Below are 20,041 nucleotides of genomic sequence, written 5' to 3'. Positions count from 1 at the left end.
AGGTCCATCTCCGTCGCTCTGGGACTTGGGCCTCTCCAGTGGGGAAGAGGACAACATCGCTGAGGGACCAGATGATTACACGGTCTTAGAGACCGATGCGAAAACAACAAGGAGGTAAGAGAGACGTTGACCCCTAAGACCCCGACAGACTCTTGAAAATCAGAGTTGAAGTCCTCGAAAGGAGCACTGGCCCTGAAACATTTGACGGACGCATCTGCATCCAGGGACAAACAGCCCAGCGTATCCTTCGATAAGGACTCCCAGTCTGCGAAATCCCTAGACAAGCCTAGGTCGTCGAAGCACGTCCCCGAAAAGGCGCACTCAACGCCGAAGTAAAAGGACCTAAAGGCAACCCTCGACACCGAGCAGGCCGCCGAGATGGAGAGGAAGAAGAGAAGGCTCGAGGCTGAAATGGACAACATCCTGCAAAGGAGAAGTGAGTTTGACGCTCTGGTGAAAAGGTTCACCATCCTGTTGAAGCCGACGACCATCGTCGAGGTCGAGGACGAAGTGGAGTTCGATGCCGAAGAGCTGCCGAAAACTCTGGAGCCCCAAGAACACCAAGAGGAAGAGGGCCTGTACTATTACGTGGGAGAAGGCGAGGAAGAACGGCAAACAAGTTTGGGCTCGGCATCCTCGGTGGCGCAGGACCTGGATTGGCAGGACCTCATTGCCGAAAGCCCGGATGAGCCCGTGCGTACCGATCCTCCGAGGCCTTCGCCGCCAGATCACATTGGCATCTACAATATGGTCATCAGGAACGCGGCAACAGCATATGAGGTGAAACTGGAGGAAGAAAAACCAAAAGCCTGCTTCCTCTTAGGGACACTGCTTCCAACACAAACTAGGAGTCAATTCCTCCCCATGCTCCAGAGTGTCCTGGACCAGGGAAGGAAAGCATTCAGGGAGCCATCAAACTGCAGGTCTGTCACACCTAGGACAGAGAAGAAGTACAAACACTCCTCTAAGGATCCACCGTACATACAGGGATCCATCACAGCTAACTCCCATCATTGCAGCAACAGCCAGAAAGAGGGTTAACGTTCCCACAAACTTGGGCCCACCACCAGACAAGGAGAGTAAGAGGATAGGAAAGGAAGAACTGGAAGGAAAATAGAGAGGAATGCAGCAGTCCACTGGCGCATTGCCAACTCTAATGCCCTACTCAACAGACACACGTACCAGCATTGGGATGAGGTCGGACAGCTACTCAAACAACTCCCTGAGCAATACCAACAGAGAGCAGCACACCTGGTGGAGGAAGGCAAGAACATAGCAAACTCTTGTCTAAAATAAGCCCTGAATGCGGCAGACACATCCAGCAGACTCATGATGATTGGGGTCACAGAAAGAAGACATACCTGGCTGAGAGTCTCAGGTTTCAAGCCGGAAGTCCAGAACAACATTCTGAACACTCCCTTCAATGGAGAAACACTGTTCGGAGCGCCAGTGGACGAGAAACTGACGCAACTCAAAAAAGAACATGAAACTGCAAGGTCCATGGGGGCTTTGCAATTCAGAGGAATGAGAAGGGGCAACCCGATATGGAGGCCAAACGGAAGGGGGGAAAACCAGCCAGGGACACCACATCAGACATTCCAGCAGAACTATCAGGGCAACAACCAAGCGCAGCAGGGCCAGCAGCAGCAAAACTGGCAATACCAGCCCAGGGGCCAGTCCTTTTGCAGGAGGGCGAATGGACGATGACAAACAAGAAGAGGGGGGCAGCAACCCACCTCAAAGTGACTCTGCTCCACCAAACGTGCCCACCCACAGAACACCTCGAAGGGGGGGCACAACAAAATAAGCAAAAAGCTTTACACAAACTAAAATCAGGGATCAATGAACATGTAACACCAGTAGGAGGCAGACTTAAACACTTCTTCCTGGAGTGGAAGAAAATAACAACAGACAAATGGATACTGAACATCATACAGTTCGGATATTGCATAGTACTGGAAAAGAAGCCTCCAAACAGGAAACCAAAAAGAAAGGCGTGCTCAGCAAAAGAACTAACGCTACTCCTAGAGGACGCACGAGAACTTCTCCACAAGGAGGCGATAGAAACAGTGCCATTCAAAGAAAGAAACAAGGGAGTGTACTCCAACTACTTCCTCGTGCCAAAAGTGGACGAAACATTTGACCCATACTGGATCTACGGTTCCTAAACCAATACATAAAAACTAAAAAATTCAAAATTACATCCCTACAAGAAGTCATCCCGCGGATAAGAGACCGATATTTTATGTCCACCATCGACCTCAAAGATGCCTACCTACACATTCCCATGAACAGACGACACAAACATCTTCAGAGATTTGCCATAGACACGATCAGTTCACCGCCCTAGCCTTTGGACTAAAATCCACACCAAGGGTCTTCACCAAGTGCCTCGCAGCAGTAGCAGCGCACCTGTGGAGGGAAGGGATTCATGTATACCCTTACCTCGACGACTGGCTAATAAAAGCAAGTTCCTACAAGCAATGCCAAAGACATGCACAGCGGGTCACACCGACGCTGACAGAACTAGGATTCTCAATACACTGGGGGAAATCCTCAATGGAACCCGAACAAGTGAAAATCTTCCTAGGCGCACAGATCAACACCATACAGAGCAATGGGTTCCCCAGCGACAAGATTACACTTGCCCTGCTGAAGGAGACGCGCCACTACCAGAAGGGGCGAGCTCTGACAGTGAAGACAGCGAGCAAGATAATGGGGATGATGGCGTCCTGGATACACCTGGTCCCCAATATACGGCTCTACATGAGACCATTCCAGGAATGGCTCCAACAGCAATGGTCACAAGCTACAGGGAGTTGGGAAGATCTAGTGGTTGTAACACACGCAGTGCAAGAGGAGATAGCATGGTGGAACAAGGAGAACATAACAAAGGAGAAGCCTTTAACACCACCAAACCCAACAGTGACCATCAACACAGACGCATCTCAGAGGGGACGGGGAGCACACATGAACCAGCTCAAGGTGCGGGGTCTGTGGACTCCAACAGATGCGATCAAGCACATCAACTACCTAGAACTAAAGACCATGCTCCTCGCCCTGAAAGCCTTCCAGAAACAACTGTACAAGCAGAGAGTGTTGATACAAACCGACAACAATATTCTACATCAACAAACAGGGAGGAACACAATCAGTCGCACTATCCTACCTAGCGCAGGATATATGGAGGTAGGCCATCCAAAATAGACCTACTAGCTATACACCTACCAGGAAAGGACAATGTGGAAGCAGACAGGCTCAGCAGACAGACATTAGCATCCCACGAGTGGGAGCTCAATGCACAGGAAACGCAAAGGCTATTCAAGAAGTGGGGGACACCAAAAATAGACCTATTAGCAACACACCAGAATGCAAATTGCCGATACTTCGCATCCATGCAACCAGGGGAACAGTCCCAGGGGAATGCGCTATGGATAAGCTGGTCAACGACATTTGCCTACGCTTTTCCCCCGATACCACTGATGCACAGGGTACTCAGCAAATGCAGAACCAGCAACATGACACTGATTCTGGTGGCACCACAGTGGGCTAGGGGTTCTCACAAATAGTGGAGATGGCACAGGGACTCCCTCACAGGTTTACAAGAAGAAAAGACTTGCTCACCATGCAAAACGAGAAGGTACTTCACCCAGAGCCAGAGAGCCTCTGCCTGGTGGCATGGCTCCTGAAGATGTAGAATTTGCACACCTGAAACTCCCAGAGAGCACACTGCGGGAGGCAAGGAGACCTACCACACGGAGGTGCTATGTGGCGAAATGGAAAATATTCACACAATGGTGCATCAGGAAAAAGCTACACAAGAAAATGACCAAGGAATCAACCGTGCTAAAATATTTAACACACCTGCTAAAGGCGAACCTAAGCTCTACCTCGCTGAGAGTACACCTAGCAGCGATAGTAGCCTACACAAGAGGAGAGATGGGAAAGAACTTCTTTACATCCCAAGTAGTAAAGAGAGAAAGATGAGACCTGAGGAGAAGGGAATACAAAGACAATTGCAATCAGACTCTTTAGAAGAGTCAGTTCTGGAGTTCCTTGAAAAAGAAGGAAGAACCTGAAATGATTGGAAAAGGATGAATATACAATGATACAAGAACAAGAAAAAAAGAATCCGAAGATGGCGCCCAAAGGTGGGATCTTCCGCAGGAAGCATGCCGACGTCACAGGAAGGACACCAAAAGGTGGGACGTCGACGCCCACCGGGGCTACGAAAAAAACTAGAAAAAAACTATGATTCCGGACCCAACCACTAGATCGCGGAATAATGCACAGCATAGTGAATCCAGAAAGATCTTCAAGCTGCAAAACAACACCGACAGGTAAACTATTCATTATCCTGTACATCCTTTGTACCAAGTTCATAAATATGTGCCGCTCATTTTGCCGCATACATGATATTTTATTGAGTTCCTAGATAGGATTGCAAATTTATACGATAGGGTGATAGGGCCATGTCCACAACTAAGATTGTCAATTGGGTGTCTTGCAGCCAATCAAGTGTCTTAATTAACAACATACTTTTAGATCGAATCCCAAGGACACAGATCTGGTGTTTAGCTCTTATTTGTTTTTTTCTCATTACCAAAGGGCAAAGTTATCCACACAGTACCACGTCAGAAATTAACCTCCAATCCACACCACATGATTTGATATCAAACCACATAATTCAACTCAACAACACAATAACACAACACACCATATGCCACCACATACATACATGCACCACATATTCAGTTTTCTGTTACTAACCTGCTGGTAATCTTGAACATTAATACTAGAGCACTGTTATCCAGTGCCATGTTTGTTGTATGTCCTTAAAATATGTTGATATTGGCTTAACACCTGATTAGCACATGTAACTTTCCTATAAGTCTATAGCATATGGTGCATAAGTACATCCATATCATGGAAAGTTACAGGCCACAGCTTTTGTCCCCCGTAGTCAGGCTCTTACCAAACCCAGTGGAAGAAAAGCTATGCATAGAACCAGTTCTGAGTGACCAGAGAGGACGGGCCTACTCAGTACTCTGGACACACCCATGGGTGGGCAAACAGGCTCTGCACAAGGGGAGAATAGTTTCCTCATCTTGGATGTTGAGGGTGAGGGCCTCTGTAGGATTGTTTGCAGTGTGGCAAACAAGAAGGCGTGGAAAAATGAATGGATGGGTTGCCCCCGGTTACTTCAACCCTACTGTTTATGGAGTGACCAGAGGTCACCCCTCCCGCTAGCTAGTGGCAAGCATAAATGTGGCATCCCCCTCTGAACACTCTCTGGACCTGCTGAAGATCAGAAGAGGACGGGCCTGCTGTTTGTGAGCTGAGAGTAGCCATGAAGGACTGGACCTGCTTCCTCTTGTACAGGACAAAGAAGTGGACTCCCAGAGTCTGTTTGCTGACCTTATGTGTGGCTACAGGGACACAGCAACATGTAAAAGGCCTTTTCCTGGAAGCACCCAGCTGACCAGTCCTGGGATGGAATTCGCAATTATTCTCTGCCTGACACCCTCAGAGTCTCTTGAGTGCCCTCCCCTGAGGTTCTGTGGGCCTTATGAGTGTACTCCTGTGGTTGTTTGGGCACAGGAAGAAAGTTTGGAAACTTTTAAATCTTTTTCCTCCAGAGGTGTAGGGGGACCATCAATAAATGTTTCTGACCAAGCAGTTCCATTGCATCTGATTGAATTTCAGCTTTGCCCTAGTTAAGACTGTCAGCACCTCTGAAAAAATGACTAAGTCCCATTCTGCGTTGAAGCTTAACAAATGTTCAGCATGAAATTTCCAAAGCTCCAGGGATCCAGTGGCAGCAACCTGCTTCAAGTATCTGTGCTTTAGTTATTGATGGTGGCTACAATTTCTGCCTTCCACTTTATTCTCAAAAAGTGACAAAGCCCCTTTGCACATTAATACTCAGAAACGTTTTGACTTACAGGCTTTCAAAGGGACCAATCCACTTGGTATATCTAACCAGGCCTCCATTGCGGCCTCAAATCGCACCTGGGCCCCGATCTACTGCATCCCAAGGGTATATCATTGGAGCTTTTTGGCTCTATTTTTGCTTAAATCTGTCTATTGTTCCCCAGATTTTACTCTTATGTGTTTCTCTTTATTTTACAATTGGTTGTGGGATGTTTTTGCGTTTTCGTAACTGTTTCTACAGTGTGTGGAATGCTTTGATACTTTACACTGTGCCTTTGGTTTAAGCCTGACTGCTTCATGTCCCGTTCAGGGATCGAGCACAGGTTTGTTCAGTTTCATTTGTGTGACATTAAGCAGGTCAGCATAGCTGTCCATTTTGCAAAATGTATTTTTAAAGGAAATATAAAAGTCACTTCAAATGTTATTGTAAGAGTTTCATTGTTTTGTGAGCGGGACCTACACATTCAGCTTCCAGTGCCCAAGATTGTGCAGCAGGCACATGTGGAGTCCAGGGAATCCTCACACTCCTGTCAAGGCAGCAGTCACTCCCACTCACTCTCTAGCAGGTGGTAGCCTTATCCCTTGAGGTGGATGCTTGCCCTCAGATGATAGTCCACTTTCCCACACTATGATTCTAGGGTAATACTCCTGAGTGGAGATTGTGCTTTTGACATTAAATGACAGTCACAGAAATGTCATCCCACTCTAAATAAGAGCAGCAAGATGTTTGCTTTTTTGTTCTGTACTCTTTAAGAGCCAAGTGGCTTTGTTGTTTCGCTCTCTTGATTTGGGTTGATCTTGTCCCTCTCTGACTTTTCTTCTCACTGCAGGGGGTCCTCGCCTGGATACCACTTACAGACCAGTTCGGATGCCACCAGGGAAGATGGTGCCGAATCGGCCACCCTATACTGGAGTGCTGCCTTCTGGGATGGGTGGCATGATGGGCCTTGAAACCGCGTACAAGCCACCAGTCTACAGGCAGCAGGCTCCTGTGCCGAATATACTGCGCCAGCAGCTGCAGGCCAAGCTGGTAAGATGCGCCTCTGCTTATGATCTCAGGACAGTGTGTGGGATAAGGGATGGGTGGTGTGCACTACTCTGATGCCTCTGCCACTGATTGAGCCTCTGTTGCTTTACATGAGCCTCAGTTTAATCACTTAGTTGAGTCACTCACATAGCTGGAGTCCACCCTCTGAGAACACCAAACCTGCAGTAATTCTATCACCGCAATAAATTAGCTTTCACAACCAGAGCACTGGCAAATCACTTGCCGTGCCTTCAGACTACCAAATGTGAATGTATATTCTACTCTGCCCAGAAAACCACTCAAGGACAAGAGTCTGTTTTGGCGGGTTTGTGGTACTTCCATATGAGCTCACTCTGCTGGAACCTTGGCTGTCCTAGTATAGAGCATGGCCTCTTCATCACACGGGGAACCAGATTCAGCCTTTATGATCAGTCCACCAGACCACTCTCCTGAGAGAGCACATTTCCATGCTAGACCTTAGAAGGCCCCAAAAGACCTTAAAAGAATGGTGTCTGAGCACCAGCAGGTGGACCATAGCGGTGGCAAATGTGGGTTAACCTTGAAGGCCTCTCCACTAAAACCCCTATTGAAGCTCACCGTGAGTCTTTTGGGCAGGCCTACGAAGGAGCACACCCTATAGCAACAGGGACTCTGTCATTGAGGTCACAGGACCCTTGAGCAGGGAGGCTCTAGGGCGGTGTGACCAGTGAGATCGCAATGAGCGCTGACTTCGGGTGGGGGCGTTATGTTTGCGAGTATATTATGTTTCTAAAAGCACTTGCATCCTTCCTGGCCTCCAGCAATTTTCGGCAACAATAAAAATGTCATGATAACTCCAGTGATTAATGTTCTCCCTAGAGAGAGATGGAGTTTTGTCAAGTGGAAGTTTTGACTTGTGGAAGTTTTGACTTGTGGAAAGGTAGCGCAGAGGGTTAATGTGCCTGCTGCAAATATCTGAAAGAAACACGTTAGTTAGATTCCTTACCTTAGAATATCCCCAGGCGTCAGACTGGATCCGGAAAGTTTTCGTCAGCAGTACCCCTGCGCTTCGGTAGGCGTCTTGATCGCCGGGATGATGTAGTCGGAGTACTTAGACGCCGCCCTTGCGCGCTGACGTCAGTTCTTATTTTTTCGGCGCCAGCAAGCACAGATGCGGGAAGAGCTTGTACCCTTAGTCACTTTTTGACTAACTTTTTGGTCTATTTTGACTATCTTTTTCGAGTCGACTCGACTCCTGGTGCCGGTAGGGATGCCTGGATTTAAACTGTGCGACGCCTGTCACCGACTGATGCCGGTGACCGACCCCCACCGCCGGTGTCTCTACTGTCTAGGGGCCGACCACGATGACAAGTCGTGCCCCGACTGCTGGGCCTTGACCTCGAAAGCCAGGCGGGAGCGGTCCCCTAAGCTTCTCAAGCTCCGGCAGTCGGCTCAGTGCCACTCAAGGTCCTGGTTGAGGAGGAAGTCGAGGGATCGGTGGCGGAGCCGCTGCCATCGCCGCTCGTCGAGCCATCACCACTCGTCGGGCTCTAAGTCCTCCGGTAAGTCGAGGCATGGGAAGAAGTCGTCGAAGAGGCGACATTGCTCTTCTGACTCCCCTAGCCGGTCGTGCAACTCGGCCGAGGGTTCGGGTGGCACCACCCACGCGGCTCCGCCGGAGCCACCGGCATCGCATCCAGCTCCACACCCTCCGGTCCCTGGGCTCAATGCGACACCTGGCGAGAGAATCAAGACTTCCTCGTCGCCATGAGGACTCTCTTTCCGCCATCGAGACGCGCCTTCGGGCCCCGCGGGTACGACTGGGAGTCCTATCGTGCCGGTGGCATCGGCCCCAGCGTCGTCAGCGACTTCAGTCCTGACGCCGCAGGACCCCCCGGGATGGATCCCGGTGGACGCCAGTCGACCTCCTGACTCCTCCGCCGGCGCCGATCCCTACGATGCCACTCCCGGCGCCGTCCTCGGATGACGACGTCCCCGGTTTCAGCCCCTGTCTGGATCCGACGCCTTGGCTCTTGAGCTTCCTGCTGCGGCCGTGAGGACTAATTTACTCACCGAGGTGCTTCAACCACCAGTAAGCTCTTCGGAGCCCCTGTTGCTGTTCAATGAGGCCCTTTCGGACGTTCTGATGGGCACTTGGTCCAAGCCCTCCACATTGCCCCCTGTGGATCGGACGTGGCCCTATGCCATCGCCCGGCTCCGGGCGACCCCTGCTTTCTATCCGTACACCCTACCCTTGAGAGTCTGGTGATCCAGGCCTCTACGTCCCAGACCGCATTCCCGACTGCTCCCCCGGATCTGGAATCCAAAAGGCTTGATCAGTTTGGGAAGAAACTGTTCTACTCAGTCAGCTTGGGATTGCGGTCCATTAATACCGCATGCCTTTTGGGCCGTTACACCCACTCTCTGTGGGATACGGTGGTGGACGTGCTGCCTCAGTGTCCGGAGGAGGCCCAGGCACGACTCACGCAGGCTCTTGCTGAGGGGCAGGAAGCAGCACGGTATTCCATCAGATGTGAACTTGATACCACGGACTCGCTGGGCAGAGCGATTTCCACGACGGTGGCCATCCGTCGCCACGCCTGGCTGAGGTCCGCCAATTTTTCAGGGGATGACCAGAACATGCTCATGTACATGCCCTTCGATGGCCGTCGCTTTTTTTGCGACAAAGCACACAGTGTGCTTGAGCGTTTCAAGGACTCCAGAGCTACGGCCAAGTCCTTGGGCATGTCGGGCCAGCGCCAGCAGACTTCTGCTTTTCGTCCCTTTTGTGGCCAAGGAAAGGGCGCCACCACACGTTCGTCCAGCCACAGGCCGCAGAACCAACCTCAACACGGACGTGGTAACCGCCGTGGCGGTGCAGGGCGACAAAGGCCCGGTCAGTCCACATCCACTCCCGCAGCATCCGCCTGAAAGCCTTCCTAGTCCGAGCTTTCAGGCCCATTCAATGCCAGTAGGAGGCAGGGTTTGCCATCACCTACTCCACTGGCGTACCAGGTGGGTGCTGCAAATCTTCCGAAGGGGCTACTCCCTCCCCTTCGAGGTGACCCCTCCAGCCATGCCAGCGCAGTACCAGCACATGTCGGGGGATCATTTGCAACTTCTGCAGGAGGAAGTTACGGCCCTCTTGGCCAAGGGGCCATCAAGCGCGTTCCTGGGCCAGAAGTAGGGTGTGGTTGTTACTCCCACTACTTGCTGGTTCCCAAGAAGGGCAAAGGGGGCCTGCGCCCCATCTTGGACCTCCGGAGCGTCAACGGCTTCTTCCGGAAGGAGAAGTTCAAGATGCTGACTTTAGCTCAGGTCCTGGCTGCCCTGGACCATGGAGACTGGATGGTTGCGTTGGACTTGCAGGACGCATATTTCCACATTCCCGTCCTGCCGGCCCACAGGCACTACCTGCGATTCACGGTAGGCCACGAGCACTTTCAGTTTACCGTGCTCCCCTTCGGCCTCACCAGTGCCCCTCGGGTTTTCACGAAAGTGATGGCGGTGGTCGCAGCTCATCTGCGCAGATTAGGGGTGCCAGTCTTCCCCTATCTCGACAACTGGTTGGGGAAGGCGGGCTCGCCCCAGACAGTCGTCTCCCACCTCCAGACTTCGGCCGATCTCCTGCACTCCCTGGGGTTCTCCGTCAACGTGCTGAAGTCACACCTGAGTCCCTCTCAGAAGCTCCTCTTCATCGGAGCGGTTCAGGACTCGGCGCAGTTTTGGGTTTTTCCTCCCAAGCAGCGGGTTAGGGATATTCAGGCTCTGGTTCCGATCTTTCAGCCTTTATCCCTAGTTTCGGTCAGGCTGACGCTGCGGCTCCTAGGGCTGATGGCCTCCTGCATCCTGCTGGTACATCACGCCAGGTGGCGGATGCGGGCTCTGCAGTGGGACCTGAAGTTCCAGTGGGCACAGCATCAGGGCAACCTGTCCGACCACGTCCTGATCTCGGAGGGCACTGCAAATCAGTTGCAGTGGTGGCTCACAGACCGCAATTGGGTTAGTGGCAGCTCCCTGTCCCTTCCCCAATGGGAGCACATAGTGGTGACGGATGCGTCCCTCCTGGGATGGGTGGGCCACATGGGAGAGGCGGAGATCAGAGGCCTCTGGTCTCCGGCGGAGTCCCGGCTCCATATCAACCTCCTGGAGCTGCGGGCGATCCGGCTTGCACTGAAGGCATTCATTCCCTCTGTCCAAGGAAGTGTAGTGCAGGTGTTCACGGACAACACCACCGCCATGTGGTACTGCAACAAACAGGGCGGGGTGGGGTCGTGGACCCTTTGTCAGGAGGCTCTGCGCCTCTGGACATGGCAGGAACACCATGGCATCACCCTGGTGGTTCAATTCCTGGCAGGTTCCCTGAACGCCTTCATGCGTGGAGATTGAGCGGCGACAGTTGAGGCCATTTGACTTGCCTCCTGAAGTCTGTGATGTCATTCTGGCAGCCAGGCGTCCCCCCCCCCACAAAGTCGGTATACGCCTGCAGGAGCAACAAGTTTGTGGCATGGTGCACAGCAAAGGCTGTGGATCCACTCTCTGCCCCTCTTTCAGAGTTTCTCGTCTTTCTTCTCTCTCTTGCCTAGCAGGGCTCTGTTCTGGGCACTATCAAGGGCTATCAGCCATCCCAGCCTGCCATTTTCAAGTCCCCTGTTGTAAATAGATTCTTGAAAGGCATCACGCACATGTTCCCTCCTGTTCCTTTCGTGATGCCTCAGTGGGACTTGAACCTGGTTCTTACTTATCTGATGTGTGCTCACTTTGAGCCACTTCATAATTGCCCTCTTCGTCTTCTGACTCTCAAAACTTCTTTCCTGGTTGCCATCACCTCTGCCAGAAGAGTGAGTGAGCTCCGGGCTCTTTCATCTAAGCCTCCTTTCCTCTTAGTCCATCCGGACAAAGTTGTTCTGAGGACTCGTCCTTCTTTTCTGCCCAAGGTTGTTACTGCCTTTCACATCGGCCAGTCATTACCTTGCCCACCTTCTTTCCGCCTCCGCATCCCTCGAAAAAGTAAGAGAGGCTCCACCGTCTGGACCCAAAACGTGCGCTTTCCTTTTACCTGAACCGCACACAACCGTTCCGGGTGGGCGACCAACTCTTTGTTGGCTACGTGGGCGCTGAGAAGGGACGGGGCGGTGCACAAGAGAACCATCTCTCGATATGTCGTTTTCTGGATCACGGTCTGCTATTACTTGGCTAAAAAGGAAGCTGCTGTGGGGCTGCGCGCCCATTCCACTCGGGCCACGGCGGCTTTTACTGCCCTGGGTCGAGGAGTCCCCTTGCAGACATTTGTCAGGCAGCTACGTGGGCTTCGCTGCACACGTTTGCCAAGCACTACTGCCTGGACAGTTGAGTCCAGAGAGATGGCTTTTTTGGCCGTTCCGTTCTCCAGGACTTCCTGGTGTGATCTTTGATCGCAGACCCACCACCGGGGTTGGTATTCCTGGGGTATCTATTCCAAGGTAAGGAATCTAACTAACGTGTTTCTTTCCATTGCACAAGTTACTTACCTTCGGTAACGATATATCGGTAAGAAACATTATAGTTAGATTCCTTACCGCCCCACCCATCCTCCCCATTCTGCTAACCGATGTGTAGGGTTAAGGTATCTCCCTTTGAGGGCCCTAGTTTCATGGCGTCAGTGTCTGTTTCTTGCCTGGCTCTGCCTTCCTGGCACGGAAAGCTATGTACAGAACTGACGTCAGCGCCCGAGGGCGGCGTCTTAAGTACTCTGACGACGTCATCCCGGCGATCACGACGGCGGACGCGTAGCCAAAGACGATGCCTACTGATGCGCAGGGGTACTGCTGACAAAAACTTTCCGGATCCAGTCTGACGCCTGGGGATGTTCTAAGGTAAGGAATTTAACTAACTAATGTTTCTTACAGATATATTGTTACCGAAGGTAAGTAACGTGTTCAACATGTACCATGCAGATCACAAAGGGCATATAATGTAAATAAGCCAGTGGGGTTACTGCTTTTGTCAGAGAGATCCTAATGTTACTTGCAGTTTTTAAGTCAAAATCCTAACATTGAACAATGAGCTATTGACTGCAAGGTATAAATGACAGCGTTATGGTTTTTCCTCCTGTCTTTGATTATCCTAATGTTGCAAAAAGGGTTCATTTGGACAGAAGTCAATTCTGGTTATTAAAGAGAACACCCAGCTATGGTATTACGTTCTAAATTCAGAGTTTGTGTTTCTCCAGATCAATCACTATTAAACTATACTGCCTACTTTCATGATTGTCATGTGACTCCTAGTCCTTTGTCTTATGTAACATTACCTATTAGGATTTACACATGTATGATTGATTGTCTCTGTGTAATGTGTGATATAAAGTATTCTGACACCCTACACTGGCATCAGTGGAGCTATAAATCAAATTAAATGCATCTGAGCGAGAATGTGGTAATGGAGCCTTGAGTGGCACTGTTAAAGAGTGGTAGTGAGGGAATCCGTGGCAGAGCGAGTCATTGGGGGACCAACATGGTCGCACAAGTCCCCACCAGCACTAAAGCCGGCCAATTTTACTTCCTACAGTTCTAACACCAAATCAAAAATGTTGATTTGAAAACCCCTTGAATCTCAAGCATACCTTCAAGTCAATGTATGAATTAGCAGTGGTCTCGGTTACTCGAAGTCTGTTTTTACTTATGTACAATCTTCATTTGTTGCAATGGTGTCTTGTAATTTTGTACTCTGTGTTGTGTTTTTGCACTTAACATAATTCTGGCGAGTAAAGAGACCACTCACCAGAAAGATTTTCCTACGTCTCTTAGCATGTGCTTGTGGGATACTGGTGAGAGGATTTACGTTAAAACAAATGACAAAGTATTAATGTCATCCTAAGGGAGCCTTTTGAAATTTGCAATTGTATCCATGGCGTGCGAGGTTTTCTCTTGTGTAATTTTATATTTTAAATGATCCGCCCATCGTTACCTCAACCGGATCTACCCCCTTTATGAAGCAGAACTGGAAATTGTATTGTGCACTCATCTGGAAACAATCAGTTAATGAGGAGTAAATAGTTATACATCTTTGTGAGACCTGCACCTAGCTTTTCCATCCAATGTGACACATGTAATCCATTTAATACAGTTTTAAAATATATGGACTTATTTCATTTGTATATGTATCTTTTTGTCCATGTTACTGATATCCACGTTAGGTCTCTTCAGTGATGCCAAATAAGATCAATAGTCCTGCGATGTCACTTTCTGTGATGTCACCTCTTGTGATGTTACCAAGGGCGGCTCTTCCACTAGGACAGGGGAACGTCGCCCCACTGCTTTCTTGCAGTGCGAGAAGCAGAAACCCAAAATGCTAAAACTACCATTTTATGTTTCTGCTTCTCGCACTGCGAGAAAGCAGAAGTGTTTGGTTGGGGGTGGGCGGGATTGCTTTAGGGCAGGGGAGGAGTGGCTTGCCCACTGCTAAGTGTAGAAAACAAGGACCCCCTGATAAGGATACAGTTCCTGGGTCAGGGCAAACAGTATATGGTAAATAGAAAACCCAGGCAACCCACAAATACTGGCAAAGTTAAAAAAACGACAATAATGAGTAATAATAAGGCACTGAGATAACATAGAGAATTCAATTTAATAAATTTGATAAAAAGGTGTCATGAAACAGTTCATTGACATAATGATAGATTAAAAAACACAATAAAAATATTTCTTTCAGTAGATATATCATTTGTACATCCAATTTGTATTAATAATGTTCCCAATGATACAGAAGAGAGATGGTTTCCCTCTACGCGTTTCGACACGTTGAATGTGTCTTCCTCAGGACACTACCATCATGTTTCTAAAATCAAATAAACAATATTAAAAAAAATATTCCTCTATGTTGGACAGTGCACCATAAATAATACATTTTTCTCTTTTGAACCTTAAGGCCAGAGATATGATAGCTTAAACATGATATACTGCATTATATCAGTTCATTGTCTTTTTTAGAAAGTGGCTATTTACAAGGAATAATGCAATTAGAACATTTATCATCTCATCATGTTTGGACTTAATGAGAAAAGAAGTATAGAGATGCCAAAGAAAGAATAGAGTTTGTGCATAGATACACAACAGAAAAAATGAAACAAACTGATCAAGCTCCAGTCGATAGTCTAAATATATACACTCTTATTACAAAAGTCAGGGTTTCTATTTTGACCTATTTACATGTGTTCTCCCCAAGCCTATTCTATGGTGCTGTGAGACACAGAAGGCGAAGGGTAACTAGTTACTAAAGAGTACTATATTGCCTATCTTTGGTAATGTACAAAAGAGTGATATTGAAATGTGTATAAAACGGCAAAACTTACCAACACCTGTATCTTCGGATGTTGAGGCCACAAGCTTTGATAATAAAACTGATCAAATTCTAGCAGCAGAACCTTTGTGTCTGAGTATGACCAAAAGAAAAAAACAGAAATGCAAAGATAAGCCAAGATAATGAGCCGTAAAGGAGAATGACCACAACCAGATATTTAACATGTCATGTCCATCAACTGGTTCATTCTTGCAAGTATCTTAAGATGACTGATAATGGTATTAGCTGATGGAAAAGACTGCTACTTGCGTAAGTGTATGCAAAATCATTTAAACCTGTGTATCGGAAATAGTTTATCAACAGATAAGCTAAATTCCGCGCATGACTGTATTAAAAAAATTTCACAGAATAAATGCTATGCATGTAAAGTTAAATATGGGCCGTTTTTTTGGCAAGAAATACCTGGGACACTGCCACTGGATGATACAGCCACTCCTTGGGCATGGCTATAATAACGGCCTATTACCGCGATAGGCCGGTTATGGTAAAAACATCCTGGTTTACTACAAAAGACACAGATATATATTATTAAGTTATATAATTCCCTCAAGGTGTACAGCATTAACATTGACAGATTCAGAGAACCTATTTGTCTTATACCTGATTCTCAAGGGAATCCGTTTGTTTATTCAGGAAATGTTCGTACTTCAGATTTCAGATTTGAAAGGTCGGAGCAGGGAGTTCTATAGTGGGGTGTTCTATTGCAGGAAAACGTCTATAACCACTTCAAGAAGCTGTGGGTAGATGCAGATCTTTTGTTAATCTATGCATATTTTAAAAGAAGGCTAATAACATCATGGCTCAATCTGAAATGTGCTTGAGGAGGTTATCATTTACCTCATTGTGGTTTGCAAAGCAAACGGCTATTGATGGAATGTGTATGTCACTAGGACCCGTGGTTGTTCAAGCACTGCGATAAAAAATAGGGTTCCGGTTACCTAAAAAATGAGACAAACTAGGTGTGAGACATTGCCACAAACCCATATTACGGGTTTCTTTTAGTTTTGTCGATGTGTTCCATTTACCTGATATGGTGTAGCGAGCAGACCGGCTGTTAACGAACTATAAACGCAGCTGGGGCCTGTAATTGTCCAGGTGTGGTTGTAGGGGATAAAATACCGGTTATCTGAAATTGGAAAAACAGACGGGGCATAAAACATTGCACCAAACCCATGACTCGTGTTGCTCGCCGTCTATCTCGTAGTAGAGAAGGGTATACGGCCGTACCTGTGTTAGAATACGCGTTGCCGGCTGGAGTGGCGTCTCGTGTTCCGTCAAAATGAATCAAACTTGATACCGCTCATGTGATTCGCTTATATATCCCGCATAGGTATAGGTGACTAGGGCGGCCCATCCCGCCTTTTAAAGTGATATACATCCATTAATTGTTGTTTAAAGAAAAAAGATGCGTAACAGCATGTGATGCCCTCGCTCTTGCCCAGGGGCACACAGCAGTCAGAATTCCAATATAGGAGGTGGCGGGAAAATAAAAGACCTCATGAATATCCATGGGTGGCTATACTTATAAGTAATGTATATCAGTAAGCCATGGGAATCAGATACCAAACTGCAAATGAGGGGGGGGGGTGTAAGAGAAGGGGTTCACATACAGTATGGTTTCATGTAATGGCATTTTCCCAGGGTAGTTCGTTGTTTAACCTGTTGGTAAAAGTGCCCAGGGAAAATATCCAGAATACTTCTTTCTTTTTCCGGATTCTGTCTCCGCCATTGCTGTTTGAAATGTGGATTTTCTCAAAGATCCGCCATTTGATATCTGCTGGAGAATGTTTGAATTCAGAAAAATGGCTAACTAATGGGGCTGTATATTTCAGTGTTTCAATAGCAGATCTATGCTCGGTCAGTCGTGTTTTCATTGCTCGCGACGTTTCCCCTACATAGCCCAAGTTGCATGGGCATATGATCAAATAAACTATGTTGCGTGTGTTGCATGTCCATAATTCTTTGGCCTGAATATTAAATTGATTAAAGACAAATGATTCTCCTGTGAGGATGCTGTCACATGACTGAAAAGAACCGCATCGTGAAGTGCCTCTCACATAATTGGTCCAGTCTATTGATTTCTGTATGAAAGGGGGGTTGCTAGTCAATTCCGTATAGCGTGATCGAACTATCAGATCCTTTAGGTTCTTGTTACGGCGGTGTGCAAACATTGGTTTTTCTAACTTTTTTTGTGTGTGATCCACATTTAGCAGATTCCAGTTGGCATTAATGACTTGTCTCACAGTGGCATCTAAAGTGGAGTGCTTAGTTATGCACACCAATTTGGGTTCCTGCTTTTGTTTTTGAGACTTGAGTAAAGCGTCTCGATCGTAAAACCGTGCTCTTTTGTATGCTTCCTTGACGAGGCGATGGGGATAGCCTCGTTCAAGGATTTTTTTCTTCATTGTGGTAGATTGATTATCATAGTCCTTCAAATTAATACAGTTCCGTCTTACCCTGAGGAACTGGGAGAACGGGATACTGTCCTTCTGGCTCCTCGGATGGTAACTGGTAAAATGAAGGAGGGTATTCCTCGCCGTAGGTTTGGTGAACAAGTCCACCTCAAGTATGTTGGAGTTGTGTTTGATGTAAATATCCAAAAACTCTACTTGTGATGAGTTGATGTGGGCAGTAAAGCGAAGGTTGGTGTCAGTGAGGTTGAGCCAACTGAGAAATTCTTGTAAGGTCTGTTCCCCATTGGTCCACACAAAAAAGATGTCATCAATGTAACGGTACCAATGGGAAACAGACTCAAAGAAAGGGGCAATTTCGTTGTAAATGTATTTAGATTCGAAGAGCGCCATGTATATATTCGCTATCGATGGAGCCATGGCTGCCCCCATGCTCACACCCTTCGTTTGTTGATACATATAGCCACCAAACTCGAAGACGTTCTCTTTAAGAACTATAGGAAGACATTCACAAATGAACGATTTGGAGCAGGGTATATGATATTCATCTATGAACCACATAGTCGCATCTATGGCTTCTGATTGAGGGATGTTGCTATATAGCGATTCGATGTCTAATGTGACTAGAATGTCACTATATTGATTGCCCACTGCTAAGGGCGCGGATTGTTTGGTCCACACGGCTATAATGCTGCTCACATTGCTAGATTCCTTTAGGAAGGAATATACGTCCCATGACACCACAGTAAGGAGTGATGCAGCACTATTAGAAGGAAAGTGAATCCGCTGGCACCACAGGAAGGATTCACTTAGCCCTGCTACAATTAATGTAATCAATCTCTTTACCATAATCTTTTATAAAGCACTACAAGAATGACAATACCTTCTAGCGCTATGTGGCCCTCGGAAAGAGGTGCTGATTGCATACCCTCTGTATCTAAGCCACAAGTGCCTTTTGAGATGGACCAAATCAGTCATGCGCACTCTTGCCTTTCTCCATGTAGGCTGTAATGCAGCCTTCATGGAGAAAATGGCCTCCCCATAGGCGCCTGGCTGGTCAGCGTCCAGACCAATCACAACGCTGCCATTGCAGCATTGTGATTTGCTTAGGGGAGGGGAGGTAGGCTTCCTCCTCCTGCCAGACTCAAGAAAGCAGGAGAGCAGGTCAGGAGCAGAGACCACGCGAGACCCGGGAAGGTAAGTTAATTTTATTTTTAAATTAACCACTCCCCTCCCACTTGAACCCTGTGAGACCCCCCACCCGTGAGTTATGCCGGCCGCTATTGGATGTTACATGCAAATTATAGGGGCCTCACATTTTCCCTTTCTCCCGAGGCCACAGAAGTTCTAGGACCGTGCTGCTACAGAGCTGGGTCATGAACAAGGACGCACGGCAGCCATAAAGGATGAAGGGGGCTTTGTCTGCTTGCCATCTGGAGGCACAATGCAGAGGATGTTCCAAATCCAGTGGGTTCACACCCAGACCATCATATATCACAAGGGTGAAGTGGCACAATGCGGATGATCAAGGCGGGGGTTTCTGACTCTTCGACCATGTAGATACATTGGTGGATCTCTCCGAACAGCAGCTTTGATGATCGTATTCATACTATTCACTTGATCTTTTTGTGCTATTCATCGGGCTTCCTGGGGATTGTAGGGATGGTCACAGCAGTCGCAGTAGCCAGTGTTTAGAATTTGGCTACCTCTGAATGGACCCAGGTGAATAATAAGGTTGTATGTGCAACTTACTTGCTGCCATACAGCGCAACTGCAGAGGAACCCACTCTGCTGCCCCTTTATTAGTCTGATGATTCAGACCCCTGCAGGGACCCACAGACATGCTGTCCTCGACATGTGTTGTGCCAAGACACTCCTGGGCCCTCCAGTTCATGTTCACCCCAGTAGGATCTTGTGTCGTAAGTGGCTGTAGGACCTGTGGGTCGTATAATCACAAAATCTCTGAAATTAGTAAGTAGCACTCTCTGGCCCCCAGACCTGTAATTGAGAATGTAATAATTCTGAATTAGTAACTCTCTGATATTGTGTTTTAGGCTGATTTACAATTTACAAACACAGTGTGATGATCTCTGTACCTCTTGGGTTTCCATTTGAAAGCCAGAAGAGTCTTAGAGTGGTTTGTTACCCAAAGAATCCTCCTTCTGTTGTTCACCTTGGTGGTCTGGATCTGCTGTTCATCGGGTTCTCTTTTCCCAGCCAGCAGGTACAAATGTCATCATAGTTGCCTCCTGTAGTAGCAAGCATTCCTTTCCGTACCCCGTGCTGGACAGCCCAGTTGGAAATGTTTTTCCTGGCTTCATTCTGCTTCAGTGAGGTCTTAGACGTTGGCCAA

At 48.0% G+C, this 20,041-nt stretch overlaps 1 protein-coding gene across 9 annotated transcripts in view; it reads left to right on the top strand.

Annotated features, from left to right (window-relative positions):
* The window catches only part of MED12 (mediator complex subunit 12), a 614,738-nt gene that overhangs the window by 476,466 nt on the left and 118,231 nt on the right, over positions 1–20,041 (top strand). For all 9 annotated transcript variants that reach the window (XM_078640219.1, XM_078640216.1, XM_078640215.1 and 6 more), the window contains one exon: positions 6,765–6,964. In XM_078640219.1, the coding sequence (XP_078496345.1) occupies positions 6,765–6,964 (200 nt within the window). The remainder of the gene's footprint in view (positions 1–6,764; positions 6,965–20,041) is intronic.

This window comes from Lissotriton helveticus, chromosome 4_2, assembly GCF_964261635.1.
Source record: "Lissotriton helveticus chromosome 4_2, aLisHel1.1, whole genome shotgun sequence".
Lineage (NCBI taxonomy): Eukaryota > Metazoa > Chordata > Amphibia > Caudata > Salamandridae > Lissotriton > Lissotriton helveticus.
This window is presented reverse-complemented; position numbering and strand designations above follow the sequence as displayed.